The 16863-nt window shown below is 37.1% G+C and overlaps 1 protein-coding gene across 2 annotated transcripts in view; it reads left to right on the forward strand.

Annotated features, from left to right (window-relative positions):
* Positions 1–16863, forward strand: part of LOC127438332 (DENN domain-containing protein 1B-like) — a 133500-nt gene that overhangs the window by 81699 nt on the left and 34938 nt on the right. For both annotated transcript variants that reach the window (XM_051693854.1, XM_051693855.1), the window contains exons 10-13: positions 1062–1162; positions 3624–3669; positions 6020–6121; positions 16332–16457. In XM_051693854.1, the coding sequence (XP_051549814.1) occupies positions 1062–1162; positions 3624–3669; positions 6020–6121; positions 16332–16457 (375 nt within the window). The remainder of the gene's footprint in view (positions 1–1061; positions 1163–3623; positions 3670–6019; positions 6122–16331; positions 16458–16863) is intronic.

Here is a 16863-nt window from a genome sequence, read left to right on the forward strand (position 1 = left end):
CGCCACAGTAATGCAAGAATGCACATTAAGCATGTTCATCCGGACCTCGTGTCGGCAACACGTTGGCCAAGCGCTCTCATTTGCTTACGCTTACTTGCATAAAGTATGCTTCTGGCCTTACACCTTATGTGCGGACATATACAACCACACCTTTTATAAGGTGGAGGTGTGGCTTTGGACAGATATCTTGTAAGCTAACTGTTGTGCCACCGCCAAGCTTGGTTGGTTTCACTGGTCAGTTGGGATATTGTGTGTGTCAGTGAGCAAGGGGGTCTCTTGATAATTCAGAGCCATGGTTCACACATTACTGGAAGCTCCAATTGTCAAGACCCCCTCATACAGCCCTACTCCCTGTAGTATTCCAACAGCTCACAGTCTCTCTTGGCTAACTCATGTTTCATTCTTTGGCAATTTGCCCTAATGAAGTCCCAGAGGAGCCTTCAGACCTCTGTTCTTTTCCATATTTAATCATGTTATTTTAATCTGGAAGATGAGGAAGCTCCCGTGTGTGTGAGCTTGTATACACAGGTCATTACAACTGCTAGGTAGCCATGAGGGGGAATCAGGCTGTGGTGTAGGGTCACTTGGGTGTTCACTCATTAAACATCCATGCCAGGGATGTAATTAACAGTTCCCTGCTTGTAGAGTTTGATTATTTACTCTGTATGTATAGCAGTAATAAAGCATCATTAATTTTGTATCAGCTCCAAAGCTGCTACACATTTGACACCTTCAGTGTTGGGATTTGGTGTATTTTTAGGGCCTTGATTGATGATTTGCATTCGGTTTGAACCTGTCCTGTTAACATCAGAGTGAACGTGGAGAAAAGAAAACAAAACAATGCACATTTAATCAGCTTTCAATGTTTTCCTTTTGAGCTTTGGAAGATGAAAAAGACTACTGTATATGATACTGCATGCTCTCCTGGCCCACAATAAACGGAATACCCTAAAGCAAAGCGTGTTAAACGGCATGTTCTATGCACCCACATGAAGGAGTGTTTTCTTTGCCCATCATACGAAGGGACCTCATGTGTTTGTCTCTTTGTTTTCTTGTCGTAGTTAACTGCATGCGTGCAGGGGTCCAGCGCCATGCTCTTTCCCATGCACTGGCAGCACATCTTCATCCCTGTTCTTCCTCCTCATCTGCTGGACTACTGCTGGTAAGAGCTCTGCTCATCTGCACAAGAACACAAATACACTCACACAAATGTCTCATTTGTATCTCACTCAGGCTTGGGCTATGCTGATTTCTGAGCTTTAGACCAGTCTGTTTTTGAGTGTTTAGAGTATGATTTAGGCCTTTTGAGAGATTTGTGTATTGCTTGTATATACACATTCACTTATTTTTTACATCATACTTTTCGTATTTTCTGCACAACAAAATCGATATTGTTCATAAAAACATTGTTCAGTTCAACGGGATAATTTTTGTAAGAACCAGTTAATGAATTATTTGCAACAATTTGTTTCAGTAGTATTACATGAATAAATCCCATTGTGGGCAAAAATTTGCAAAATTTTGCCATTTGGATTGGGAGCTCATCAAATTAGCCAAAACATTGACAAACACGCAATGGGCAGGGATGCGTTGAACTTGACAGATTCTGCAAATTCTGTCGATCTCTGGAGGCCTAGTGTAAAATTGTTTATAAATCTTAAACAGTGAAGCCATTATTAATCCAAAAGATGCTTGTTCTGATGATTTAATGGCATAGTGGTTGACCCAGAAATGGTCTGATCGATCATGACACACGGGTAAATGTAAAGCAGATGTTATAAAACCATAAAAATAAATTACAAATTCTTTCATTAAGATATTAATAGTTAAGGTTAAAAGACTCGAGTCCCCATCTCTGGGTTGACCATAGTGGGGGGTTTTTTATAGAAAATGCAGATGGCAATATCTAGCAAGCAGATGGTCGAAATATATTATGTATCATCAAACATAGATATTCATAAAATAAATGTATATACATATGTACACAATTGATTAAATACATTTTCATATCACAAAACAATATACTCAAAATTCCCTCAGAATAGAACATTTATATTTCGAAGTTTAGACTTCTCTTAATTGGCCACGAAACTTAGAAGAACCAAAAATCTTTAATATATTGGTCTGTTACTACCATGGTGATTCTAAACATGCAAAACTACCTTCCGAAATGTCCCGCTTCTTAATAAATATCTTCCAAGTGTCAGAGGATTTATGAAGGACTTGAGTTATTACAGCCAATGTCACCACACCGAGTCCAGCATTTTTTTTTTTTTATAGTCGTTAGGAGCATATACTTATATGCTTGTGTAGCAAACTGATTTCCAAATGCCAACTGTGGGCTGAGACCATGACCACACTCTTAACTTACAGCCCAGCTCTATAGCTACCATAACACCCTATACCCTTAAATTGACGGACTTGTTCTGCCATGCTTGACTCCAGAGCCTCTTGTTTTACTTGCAGCAGAAATGTGCAGAGAAAGTGTTTGTGGTCAAATACAACATTCATATAAATGCGGTCAATTATGTTGTGTTGGTTTGAAAAGCTAGGCCATTTGATCATATTTTAGCTATTTAATTACACAAAACAAGATTATCATATTGGTTTTGAAGATCATGCATTGGTCATTATGAACAATATTTGGAATGATGGGAATAAGGCTTTCATAACAAAGTTAGACTCGCAGACAACAATGACATGACAGGGCTCACCCCATGCGTGTCAGCGTGCCTGCATGTCAGTTAAATCCGTGGCCTTAACAGATGAATTGAGGGAGACTGTAGCTTATTAGCCACATAACCTGATTGAGTGAGCACAGTAGCGGCTACCCAAACCTATCTAATTACACAGCCCTGCCTTGTTTCTCTCTGCAGGACTCAAAAGTGACGCTCGCCAATTACACTAATCACCCTCACTGCTCAAAAAGTGCTCGTTCCGGGAAACAGCCGAGGCCGCTAATAAAGTTTAGCTTCTGATGCGTGCTGCGTCAAAGTTATGTGTCAATTTACAGTGATCCTCATTTATTATTATTCTGCCCAGAATTTATAATTACATTTTTTTAAATTGTTTGCCTGTGTCAAATTTGTTCTGTAACAGGTACAGATACGTTTCAAATAATTTTTATGGTGTATCTACAACATGCATTCATTTGTGAATATCGTAAAGACAACTCTAATTTTGGACATTAACAAAATCTCAATGTTTTTTTTTTCTCTTTAAAATAGGAATATTTTGTTCCCAGAATTATGTATTTTAAGTTAAACATCTGTCTGTTGCAATAGAAGATAATGGGTAAATATTCCAGATTAATTTAGTGCTTCACCAGTTCCATCAGCCATGTTGACTAAGTTGTCATAAATAAAAACACAATGCCATACAGCCTATAGCATTATGAATAAGGGTCAAAGTTAATCAACTGTGGGAGATTGGATGTAACATCACAAACTAAATTTATAGAAATTACTTTTAAAGATCTGTCTAAAAGAAAAGAGGGATAGACAGGTTTTATTTTTAAACTGCCTTAAATGGCCGAACCAGCTTCCTCCCCTATAATAAAAGCTATTTTCATGTTGCTATTATTTCTGTTCCTAATGACCGTGGTTTGTTTCTGTTCCCCACAGTGCGCCCATGCCGTATCTGGTTGGAGTTCATCTCAGCCTGTTAGAGGTAAGCGACATTAATCTAATGTCAGTGGCTGTTCATCATCCTTAAAATGTGATCAAAAGCAGACCGGCAAGTCGCAGTCACCACAACCAGTCACATCTTCCCAATATTACATAAAACCATTATTATTTATTTACTTCCTTTCACTCTGTCGTGGGCATGAGGCCATTTAAAATCTGAAACCATCACATCACACTACTCAAACCAACAAAACCATCTGAGATGCTAATAACGCCATTTCTACCTTGATGCCTCATCGCCGAGAACAGGGAAACCCACAGAAATTGACACATTGTTTTTTACTTTTCATCTTCCGTGTGCACACAAGAAATGAAAGAGCTGGAAAAACGCAGGAGAAACAAAGAGATGGTGTGTTTGGTTATTGAGATATGGCATGCTGGTTGGAGGTAGACCTATAACTGCATGCGCAGATCTGATAGTGCTGACAGTAGCGGCAGTGCCGGTGTTTATCACACGTTCACCCACTGACAGTCCACCCCACCCCCCACCCCACTACGGCTGCACGTAATTAGACCAAATCAACACATGGGCCGTGGTAGCAGCGACTGTCAAAAATGACAAACTAGAAATTTTTTACACACTTGGCTGTTTCCCCCACCTGCATCGGAGGAATAATTATTGGATTTGTCGCCACTGCCGTGACAACCATTGTGTGTGAGCATTACACCGCTCAACACAGAGGGGCTTCATTCAAAGTGCCTGAAAAGAGTCTGCTTTTATTAATATGTGATTAGCTAAGTGAAATGACTTTTTTTATTTTTGTAACATTTGTTTTAGAGCTCATAGTGGTTTTAAAACCATTTTATCCAATAAACATTCTACAGTGTCTGTAGATTTTTTACAATTGTTTTAATGACCAGTTTCATTAATTAATATTGATTATAAAATATTGAGTCTCATCCAAGGATGATTTTTATAAAAATTGTGGGTGCATACGTGTTTTTGGAGTATCTTTGTTTTGTTTAACAGAAAAAACGTAATTCAAAGCTTTGTCTGGTTTTCGTTTATGAGAAGCCAATGTTTACATGTTGACTTAATCCGTTTAAATTATTGCCTTTTTTAGTCAGCTTGTGGAGGTTTGGACATTTTTGGATAAAAAATGAAGAAAAATATGTATTTTAGTTACATATTTATTTTAGTTTCTTTATTCAAGACACATTTACACCAATCAGCCACAACAATAAAACCACCTGCCTAATATCATGTAGGTCTCCCTCGTGCTGCCAAAACAGCTCTGACCCATTGAGGCATGGACTCCACAAGACCACTGAAGGTGTCCAGTGGTATCTGGCACCAAGACATTAGCAGCAGATCCTTTAAGTACTGTAAGTTGTAAATTGTCTCCATGGATCGGACTTGTTGGTCCAGCACATCCATAGATGCTCAGTCAGATTGAGATCTTGGAATTTGGAAGCCAAGTCAACACCTTGAACACTTTTTCATGTCCCTCAAACCATTCCTGAACAATTTTTGCAGTGTAGCAGGGTGCATTATCCTGCTGAAAGAGGCCACTGCCATGAGGGAATACTGTTGCCATGAAGGGGTGTACATGGTCTGCAACAATCTTTAGGTAGGTGGTACATGTCAAGGTAACATCCACATTAATGCCAGGACCCAAGGTTTCCCAGCAGAACATTGCCCAGAGCATCACACTGCCTCTGCCAGCCTGCCTTCTTCCCGTAGTGCATCCTGCTGCCATCTCTTCCCCAAGTAAATGTGATTCATCAGACCAGGCCACCTTTATCCATTGCTCCATGGTCTAGTTCTGATGCTTACGTGCCCATTGTAGGTGCTTTCGGCGGTGGACAGGGGTCAGCATGGGCACTCTGACTGATCTGCGTCTATGCAGCAAGCTGTGATGCACTGTGTGTTCTGACACCTTTCTATCATGGCCAGCATTAAGTTTTTCAGCAATTTGTGCTACAGTAACTCAGTAGTGCTATAGATGGGCTAGCCTTCTCTCCCCACACGCATCAATGAGCCTTTGGCGCCCATGACCCTATCGCCAGTTCACCGGTTGTCCTTCCTTGGACCATTTTTGGTAGGTAATAACCACTACATACCGGGAACACCCCACAAGACCTGCTGTTTTGGAGATGCTCTGACCCAGTCGTCCAGCCATCTCAATTTGGCCCTTGTCAAAATCACTCTGTAAATAATATGTTGTGCATAAAGAAACTACATGTGTTGAATTTTATTGTTAACATTATATAGAAAAAAGAAAATTTTCATTATTTATATTTATACATTTGAAGGTCCAAACCTCATTAAGACGGATGCAGGAAGTGTGAGTTATCAGGATTGTGTTTGTAACAGTGTGTTGTGTTTTCAGAGAGTAAAGAGCAGATCTCTGGATGATGTGGTCATTCTGAATGTGGACACAAACACTCTGGAAAGCCCCACAGATGACCTGCACAACCTGCCCAGTGACGTGGTGGGTGTCCCAAAACAACAACAACAGCAAAACCCACACACAGATACCCACACAAATGTATTTAGTTATCTAAATGCGAGCATATCACACACAGACTATTATTTTATGAAACCAGTTTATAAATACAACAGACTAACCCTACCTCTAAAATAAAACTTTTAGCTTTTTTTAAATAATCAATTATTAAAAACATTATTTATTAAGTATTATTGTATATTAATCATTTTTACCTTTTGAAGACCTACCTAAAGTTTAGCTAAGTAAAGCACACACACACACACACACACACACACACACACACACACACACACACACTACAAATCTTGCTCATCTCTCACAAACTTGATTGCCACTTTTGAACCTTTAGTCATTCTGTCTTTCTCTCTCTCTCTCCCCCACCTGTACATTTAAACAAACACACTCTCTCTCTGGTCAGAGAACACAACGCGCCTCTGTCCTCTCATCATTAGCAGACGCTGCCATGAATCCTCAAATTGCACTCTGTAAACTCGCCCTTTGACGTTAAACGGCTGTCGCAATTCACAGACCATCAGATCTCATTGTATTTTTAAACTCCTGCTTTCATCTATTTTTTTTTTTTAGCATTATTTTAATTGTATTTTTTTTTTTTTACACAAAGCATGCCTTTCTGCCTGCCCAGTGCCACATCTCGCTAGTAGTCTAGAGTTTTCTGAAGGCATTGAGAAGAAGGGGGCCAATTATTAGATTCTGCTTTTCTGCCACCTGCCAGCACCTTCTCCCTTTAATTAATGTTTAGGTGCCATGGTCAGTGCAATAGGAAGTGCATCCAGCATCAGAGTTGGAAAGATGTCTGTCATCTGTCCCTTTGACCAGAAAGAAAAGGGTTTTTTTGTTGGTTTTTTTCGTTTTCTTGCTTTCTCAGTTTCCCTCCTGCTGGGGGGTGCATTTTAACACTCATATATGACTTGGTGGATCCCGCTGCTGTCTGTCCAAGCAGAAAAAGCCAGCCTGTTATGTTATTCCATCTCAGCACTGGCATCCCATTTGTAAATTAAACTGCAAACCGAAAGTGTCATAAAAAAAAAAAAATAATAAAAAAAAATATCTGGTCTTTTGAAACTAACGGAGGGGAAAGATAAAAAGCTCTTTGTCTTCGTAGCGTGATAAATTAAGTGGCAGCTCAATGTTTGCTTTGATCACCTCGTGCAATTTTTCATTGACTAATGATAGAACATATTCAGCATATCATGTTAAATTACCCCACCTGAATGTAAATGCCACCTACAATAATATATTTATCAATGCAAAAATTCATTTTTCTCTCCCTCTGGTTATCAAACCTTTGGGGATACTCAAATTCATAACTCAAGAAATATGTTCAAATTGAGCAAAAGCTTTTTCTGCTTAAATTGTGTCACATGGCATTTGCTACAAGTGTGGCTTGCAAATCAATATTTCTAAATGAACTAAAGAAGATGAGAAGTGTCAATAGACAACGTTTAATTACATTTATTTTAATCAATTCATTTGGTAGCCTTTTTTAATTGAGCTTTTAATTATTTAAGTGTACATCGAGTTTATTTTATTCACAAATTTTAGCATTTCCAGCCACAAAAAAAAAAAAATCAATACATTTTGCAACTAAAGCTAAATATAATATAATTGACCCCGGAGCGTTTCTTTTTTTTTTTTCTCTAAGTCTTATTGATTTAAGCCGAACCTTTTGAGATTCATCTAATTAAGTGTTTGAAGGCATTTTTTCCTTTTATTTTTTACCATGTGGACTTTATTATTTAGAGAGTCTGACCACCAGACCTGCTTTCAGAGGGGTCAGGGGTGACAGTTGTCCCGAATTACCTGGCTCTTTTTTTCAGACGGGACCCTATGCTGTGCTCTCCGCTGTCTGTCACATAATGGCACTTTTTTCCCATTTTCACACGTAATATTTTAGATTTATTGACTATTAGAAATGCTACCATGCCAGTAGCAATTCCGTACTGTGCAAAGCCAAAGATTACACAAATAGAGATAATAATTGGTGTAGTGCAAAGAGGATGTGGCAGACGTTTGAAAATAATTTTAAACATGCTTTTTATTGGAAACATTAGAAGTGATGGTTGAAAGTCCTCTACAATCTTTGAGAATGTTAGGTGGTTGTGAATGTGCTCTTTCTATAAATCTAATGCTTAAAAGCACCTTTTCAAACCTTTTTGTACAATGTGTCAAAATATTGTGATACAATTGATCAAATGCAATGTTTTTAAAATGTCATTGCACTCTAAAAACGAGCCCAACAAGACTTTTCGAAACATCATATAAAGTAAAATAAAAAAATGACAGTAATGTAAACAATCTTTTTAGTGTAACTGTTAAAGCTAACTTTTCTCTAATTAGCTTTTCTTTGTCTTAGAACATATTTGTTGCTGAAGTTTTTATCATACCATCAAGATTGCATTGCAAACTGAATTTATAAATATGTAAGACATTTTAATGATGGGAGGTTGTTGATTTTGCAAAAGAAAACGAAAAAGAAAAAAAATTATGTTGAGAGGAGAGTTTGCTTGTTCACAAATAAATTAAGGTGTTTTCTTCCTCCTTAAACATTGTGAAACCGTTGCTTTTTTTTATTCAATTATAATTGGTTTTGGTTGCAAGGAATGGGGTGTTTACTTCTGCAGTCATTAAAACGATCTAAAAATAGAAAATTATGAATCCATTGTGGTTCCAAACAGCTAAGTATGCAGTGTTATTTGGATGTGATTTTCTGTTCACAGGTCCTGTATCAATCCTTAGACGTTTTTAAAAAAATATTATTTTTGACTTTATTACTCTTGTTCAGGTTACTGCAGAACCATTGTTTACCTTTTCAGTTTCACGGTCTTGTTTCTACTTTTGTATCATTCCGGTTGTCTTCCTTTCATCTCATCTACACAGCTTATATTTGTACGTCTGTGATTGATCATTTATGTTCTCAATCAACAGCGAAAATTCAAGTTTGCACACCCATGTTTATTAAGCTAGCAAACGGATGTTAAAAAATTAATCAGAGAAATTGCAATATTCCTGCGCCTCCTCTGAGATCACTCAGCATGATGGTTAATTGGGATTCATTCTTTTTATTTTCAGAGAGAAAACAAAAACAATAAGTACATCAGCTGATACACCAAACAATTACTGTTTGTGGAAAGTGGGAAAGTTTCGTTCTTCAACGCTTGTTCTATTTTTGAGGGCAGCCCGAATATAAGCCCATTTAGAACCCTCTTAAAAGGGCAGTTTTGCTCTTCTGTCTTAGTGTGCGGGTCACAGTAGACCAGGTGGGCTTTATTTCCGCCCCTGAGAGGACTAATGCAGTGTCCAGCCCTGAAGGCTTCACCGTTAATGGTCTGTTGATGAACAGTAACTGTACTTGATTGTGCCCTTTTTTTTCTTCTTAAGATTGGGTTGGAAAGTGATCGACTAAAATTAAATGCAGATGGCTTTAAAATACCACACATCATATTGTTTTACATTAAAAAATATTTTAAATCAGTTTTATAAGGTTTTTTAAAATGACAAATAATTTTGGGGGTTTTTAATATTTTTGTTGTTTTTTTAAGTGACAAGTTCAAAGTACATCTTGCACAAAGTAAAATCTAGAAACATGCACATTCATTACGCTCTTCTTAACATATGAACTAGTAATGATTGACTGAGTAATATACCGTGTAAATACTAACTTGTAAAAACTACATTTTCAATTTTGTCATTCTAGAAGCTATTAATTTCAGGTCTTTTACCTCCTGGTCCTCATGCATATTTTCGTTTGACTGTTAAATCACACACCATAAATGTGAAATTTAATTTGTTTATGTTAAATAGAAAACATAAAATTTAAGCCCTTTTTTATTTACTCTAAAATGTATGCATAAGTATTCTGCATAAAGTCAGCATCCTTTAGCATTGGGGTTGAAATGCGAGTTGTCTTTGTGTTTCTATAAAAGGGTGTGAATTCAGTCAGCGTGTACATATACTTTTCAACCTAGTGCACATCAAACGAAAGCAGAAGATTTTCATATCTATTTCTTTTTTTCTTTGTAGTCCCCTAATTGCCTCCCCACGGCTTTCCATCCCTGGACAGAATCCTTAACAAAACATATTTTTCCCTCTGTCTTTAAAAAAAGACTTTCAGCCTTACTCTGAAAGGGCCACAGTGTAACCTGATGATTTATTGTTTGAGCTGATTTGTTTACATGCATGTTTAATGCGTGTTAATCATGGTGATTGATCGTTTTGTTTATGTTGTCTTTCCAACCTACATTTTGAATTGCAATCGAATACTATAGAACTTTGATGAAATATCTATTTATTTTTTCTCCTTAATTTTTAATTTTATTTATTTAAAATGTATCTATTTTTATTTAGTTAGATTCTACCTATTTCCACCATCATTAATCATCTTTTTACAGATTTACAGTGGGTAGATGGATTTCCATGCATGTTTTCTTTAGAAAGTCTTTAATGCCACTCTAAATATCCAGTGGGGCTGGTAGACAGTCGTCAAATCTGTCAGATCTACATTTATAACTCTGGAAGAAGAAGTGTAAAATATATGTGTGTGGATGTGACTGAGTGAACCGCCTGTCCACGGCTTGTCCAGTTCAGTGAATTATAATCCCTTGACCATAAACAGCTCAGCTCTCAAGGAGGCACTGGTATGTGTGTGTGTGTGTGTCTCAGAAGTGGTGTTCTGTTGAAACTCGCGGTGTATAATAGAAGCCCACCGCAAAGCAGATCTCCATGACTTCATCCTTTAGAGCAGAAGACAGTGATGCACCTGCTAATTATCATCTCCAGCTGGTGAGTTAAATGGAGATCTGTTTTCTGAGCCACCTCTGACCCCATGCTCTTTACTTGACGCACTTCAAACCCTGTTGGGGAGTCCATGCAGTAGAGTTTAATGAGGCCTTGTGTTTGCCCTCTCTGGGCTCAGCGAGTTGGAGGCTGCACTTTTATCCTTAGCCATCCTTGCTTGATGTAAATTGAAAAGATCACAGCAATGGGGAGAAGACCTATAGTGGAAAGGCCTCTCTGCATAGATTATGAATATTATAACTCAACATACACCCAACCCCCCGTTTCCTCCGATCCCTTGGTTCCCATAATACCATAGTTATAATTGGACCCAATGGGGACTCTCCCTTTGATCAGATCATAGGCTGAATGACTTTACACTAAAAAATGTCACTGCCAAATAGGTTTATCACCTGTTGAGCTAAGCTCTCCTCTGATGCCCCCCCCCCCACACACACTCATATCTCATTAGTGCTACTCAAAGTAAAGAAGGTAATTAGTCTGACTGATCAATTACTGCCGATGCATGTGCTGCTATCAAAAAAAACAATTATTAAATTTAAGTTTATCACCAACATTATATTTGAATGTTTATGTCAGGAATTGGCTAATTTATAAATTGAATATTGAGAGAGGAAATTTTGCATTGTAATTAACAGTATGAAATTCTGTAACTGAGAATTTTTGGCAACAAATGTTGTTCCAAATATATTTTTTACCATGTAAATATATTTGTTTAAATAATAATTTAACTTCAATTATATTATAATAAATATAAAAATGCTGTTGTCGTTTAAACTCATAAAACATTTTTTATATATATATATTCATTTAATAATGTAGAATATAAAAAGACTGTTATTTAACTTAGATTAATTAGATAATTGTAATGTGAAACAGTCATTTTAATACCAAGCTTGGTTGCATTAAACCCATTCCTGTGCTCAATCTCTTGTTTTACCTCCTTTTGCTTGCCTGCTGGGTACGGGGCAGATTCTCCTGTGTGTGTGGCATTGTAAATTCTTTGATTCTTCAAAAATGAAGACTGTTTAACGGATTGTTTTTGGGAGAGCGAGAGAAGTGAGAAAAAATATAACGCGTCAACATAAAATATTAATATGCCGCCAACTTTACATAAACATAAAAGCACTTAGCCAGTGTGAATATGGAGATGACACTTTTTAATTTAGCATCGCTAAACTTCCAGTTTGATGCTTCTGAGCATTTGCCATATCAGCTCAGGGACATTGAGAAGAATAGGCATGTCCCAACAGGTACAAACTAAACAAAAGATGACAAAAATTAAATTCTGTTCCAAATGAAGAATGACACATTTTTTGAACGCCCTAAATTTGCAAAGTTACTCAACACGGTCAGTGATGATTTTCCCACGTGCGCTTCCTACATTCCTGAGGCTGTTCCTCTTGGTATTCTATGGACTGCCTAAACCACCTTGTTTATGGTCCTTCCTTGATCTTCCCTAATAAACAAAACCAAACTGATTATTGATATGCATGCTGCTGAGGGTGAATAGCAGGCATGCAAATAAATTGCCAGCAGATGGTAATGCACACTGCAGCATACGTAATCAGTTTGGTTGACCTTACATTACCTGGATCAAGCACCACTTCATGGTTCATCCCTAAGTTTCTGTGCACCGCTATGTCTGATGTCAGGCTTGGATGACTTCATACAGAAGGCTTGGCGTATGGGATAAACCTTCTATAGGTAACATTCAAATATTCTTTGCTTTTTGTAAATTTTATGTGTAAATACATATTTTTTATTATTATTTTTTTTTTTTTTTTTTTTTTTTCAGATATTTAGAATTCTGTTTTGCTCGGGGTTCAATAAAAATGAGTAGGATTGAGATGGTGATAAGGAAAAATCCTTCAAAAATCTAGTTCTTAGAAATGTAAACTTTGTGTTTTGGATGTTTTGAAATATTTTCATATCATTTTCAACAAAAGTTTTGATTTAATGACTACAAATATCAAGGGGTGTAACAATAACATAATGAGCTCTATTTTCTTGAGCGCGAAAAGCTATATGTGCTACAATCGTGTGCTCCGTCTTATCCAGTTTTCATCAGAGCGCTAATTCTAAGCGCAGTTTTCGTGCCAGCCCTAGCGCAAGTGAGCATGTCTGTTTTCAGCACAAAGTCTAAATTCAGTTCCTGCATTTGTAGTTTGGAGATTCCACCTCTGAAAATATAGCGGAACATCAAATTATGTCCCTGAAATACACTGAAAGATGTTTTATGAAACAAATATTTATGCGATTTGTGTAAAACTATCTTTAGGTCATAGTTTATTTTTTTAATTATCATTATTATGTTTATATTTACAATTGTATTTATGATCTACTAATTTGTTTTGGTATTTTCCACCTGTTATCGTAGAGCGATTTTTAAGTCACTGCAAAAGGGGCCGGTTGGAGAAAGTAAAATGTTTGGATTTGGTATGACTTTTTTTTTTTTTTTTTTACCACTTTGTCAATTTAATTATATTTTCATTTCATTTGAAGTGCAATTTGAATGTATAAATATTTTTGGTTTATTTTTTCATGTTTCAATAAATTAATTTAATTTATCAAAATCAACCATTAGAAGTGCAATCTGACACAATCACTGTTAATGCTAGACATATGTCAGTAGAAAATTGTCAGTAGATGAAAATGTTTAATATTACTTACATTATAATTTAATGGAGAGTAAATCCAAATCCTTAAGAGAAACACATTTTCCATGCGTATAAAAGGAGTGTGTCATACTAACCAAAGTCCATATTTCTATTCTTCTAATTCATTGCGTACATTTACACTACCAACTTCTTGTGAATGTGCTGTCTTTGTTTACATCGCTGGTGCTTGACAGAGAATGGACTATATAATAGGACGTAGACAGTACCAGAGAAGAACCTCAAAATTAAATTGCACTTGGCCCAGCCCATTAGCGCTTTGCGAGTGCAGCTTTGCCAATTCCACTTGTGCCAAGACTTAGTGCATGCTTGCATGAAAATAGCAAAACTTCATGACCATGCCTCTTGACTTTGCGTATATGACTTATGTCATAGTGCTGTGCTTAGCGCTCTTAAGATAGGGCCCTCTGTCTACACCAGACATTAGCGGTGCGATGCGACAAAAGCAGATTGCTCCCATTATAAACAATGATGCTGTCTACACTGGATCCGTCGCATCTTGTTGCACTGACAGTAAACAGATGCCCCATTCTATTTTGCTGTGTACATGCTGGCGCTACTCCTGCCAGCAAGACAATTAAACGGTTTAGAACGTTTGCTTTGACATGTCCAGTGTAGACAGCCTCAAGGTGTTGCGACGTGACGCGACATTGCTCGCATCCGGTGTAGACAGTTTGTAAAAGTAATATATTTTCTTTTGCCTTGAACACACTTGAGTGTACACATCTTAATTATTATTTCCAAAATAGTTCACACACATATTTTTCAGGTATTTGTTACCGATGTCAGAAATTAACTTTACAATTACGGGGCAATATTTGCCCTCTGCATTTGATTCTCAGGGGCATTTTTATCTTTTATGAGGGCAACTTTTTTTCTATCTATATAAAAAATATGTACTGTCAGTCATCTTTTTAGGTTAAATACTTACGTTTAACCAGTTCAGTAACATAAAAGATAAAATGCATAATTAAGCCTAGATGTTACTAAGAATAAACAGAGTAATTCATTATGAGGGCATTTCTTTGCCCTAACAGTTTAAATTACGGGAGCATTTTTGATATTTTCAGTGCCATTTCTGACCCTGTAAGATACAAAGATACAAATATCATGCACTTTTTTAAAGTTTTCTTAGGGTCAGATCATTTGACAATTTACAACTTGAACTAAACTTTTCATGTCAAAAGGTCAAATCTGACATTTTTAAGAAATATTCAAAACTTATATTAATACTATATACTGTTAAATATGCATGTAATGAATTTCACGATGCATAACCTCACGATACGAGTTTTGCCCAAACTTATTCAAGGATTCGACATGCATCTTTTAAATCATGAATGCCACAAAAATGTCGGACATTGGAAATAAAAAGCAGAGCTATAAGTAACTTAAACAACAGCACTGCATTTATTTAGTTGATTGTTGAGAAAAACTAACATGAACTCACAACTGTCATGTTTTTCTTGATAACTTAGGTTTGTCTACACTCTACACAATACACATAGTTTCAAAGCAGCTTTATAGAAAATCATGCCTTGTTGTCTGAAAGCCCCTGTGAACAAGCTGAAGTGACTGTAGCTAGGAAAAAACTAATTTCAGTGTTATATAGTGGTAAAAAAAAAAAACTTGAGTGGAACCTGACCACTGGTTTTACGATAATCCAATATTATTTAACAGTTTGAGCAAAACCGATCGTCACACGTCATTTTTTTTTTTTGCCCTTTTCCCCCGTTTCACTTTTCATCTAAACTTTACCAGCACTATTACCGGCTTATAGCATGTGTGCAAGTGTCGTTGGGAGAGGCAGCTGTTAAACTTACTGCTGCTGTTTCTGCCTCACAAATCCACAGATTTGCGCGGTGATGTCGGCGTGAATAAAACGACGTTTAATGTACTGTAGCACCAGGACAAGATACCATTGTTTGGCAAATTTGACAAGCTATACCGCTACAGTACAATCTACTTGCCATTTCCCATCGATCTTCTCGCCTATGTACTGTAAGTGTGTTGGTCTGTTTTTCTTGTGAGCGCTCAGCGTCGCCTCTCGTGGGAGGAGATTGTTCCGCAGCTCTCAATATTGCGCTGCTTGGTTTTAATTACACAGTGTGTTTGTTAACGTATCGTACAATACATATGGTATTGTATAGTGAGTGTCACATCATATGATATAATATTTTTTTACACCCCTAATATATATAAACATGAAATAAACATTTATTTCATACATTTTAACCTTGTAGTGAGACTTTTTGCAAAAGTTTTGCTCAGTGTTGTCTGCTGAATCCGAAATTCACAAAATTGACAAATGTTTCTTAATATCTATGAATAGTCAATGTCTCCTGGCACTGATCTCAGTCCTGTATAATGCTATTTAAAGAGAACTAAAAGCAGACCCGTGGCAGACAAAAATAATGAAAGCATATGCATGTCAAGAGATTTAGGAAGTAGCTGGAGTATGAAAATAGGGAAGGGTGCGAAACACCAAGATTCCCAGCCGAAGCCATTTTGCTCTCTGGCCCCTCCAAAAGCATCAGAGTTCCACCTCTGCGCGCTGCACGATTGCTTCAATTAACAGAGCAGCAGGTGCTCTGGGGGGTTGGGGGTGACCTGTAAATGTGACACTTCACACTCTGAATGGGTTTGCCTGTCCTTCCACCAATTTCAGAGGTGTTAATTTAACTCTCTCTCTCTCTCAGGTCTCTAGTCTGAAGAGTAAGCTGAAAAAGCAGTCGACTGCTACAGGCAGTGGTGTGGCTCGGGCCTTTCTGCATGCTCAGGCTGCTCTGTTCGGCTCCTATCGGGATGCTCTGAGATATAAACCTGTAAGGACTCTCTACACTCTCTACAACCACATCATTACATTATCAAGACAATATTCTACATGTAAGGAATCAGTAACGCAAAATCAACCCTGATAAGTGAGAAGAAAGAGACAATGGAATGATATGAGAGACATAAAACTAGCACAGCTATGTAGTAAATCAGCTGCCTGGGACAATGGTCAATTATGCTGTTTCGTGGTCATTTTACAAAATATTTGATCGCAGAATGCCACGATTGACCAGTCAGAATCAAGTATTCAATAATTAATTTTCCCTGCGCAAGGCTCACAAAATGGAGTAGAAATGTATTGGTATTTGTTCCTAATTTTTATTCTTTGCTCCTCCTTCTACCTCAGGCATCCTAACATAACATTTCAATATCCTTTAAGATTAGCAAAATCTCTGT

Source organism: Myxocyprinus asiaticus, chromosome 49 (assembly GCF_019703515.2).
Source record: "Myxocyprinus asiaticus isolate MX2 ecotype Aquarium Trade chromosome 49, UBuf_Myxa_2, whole genome shotgun sequence".
Lineage (NCBI taxonomy): Eukaryota > Metazoa > Chordata > Actinopteri > Cypriniformes > Catostomidae > Myxocyprinus > Myxocyprinus asiaticus.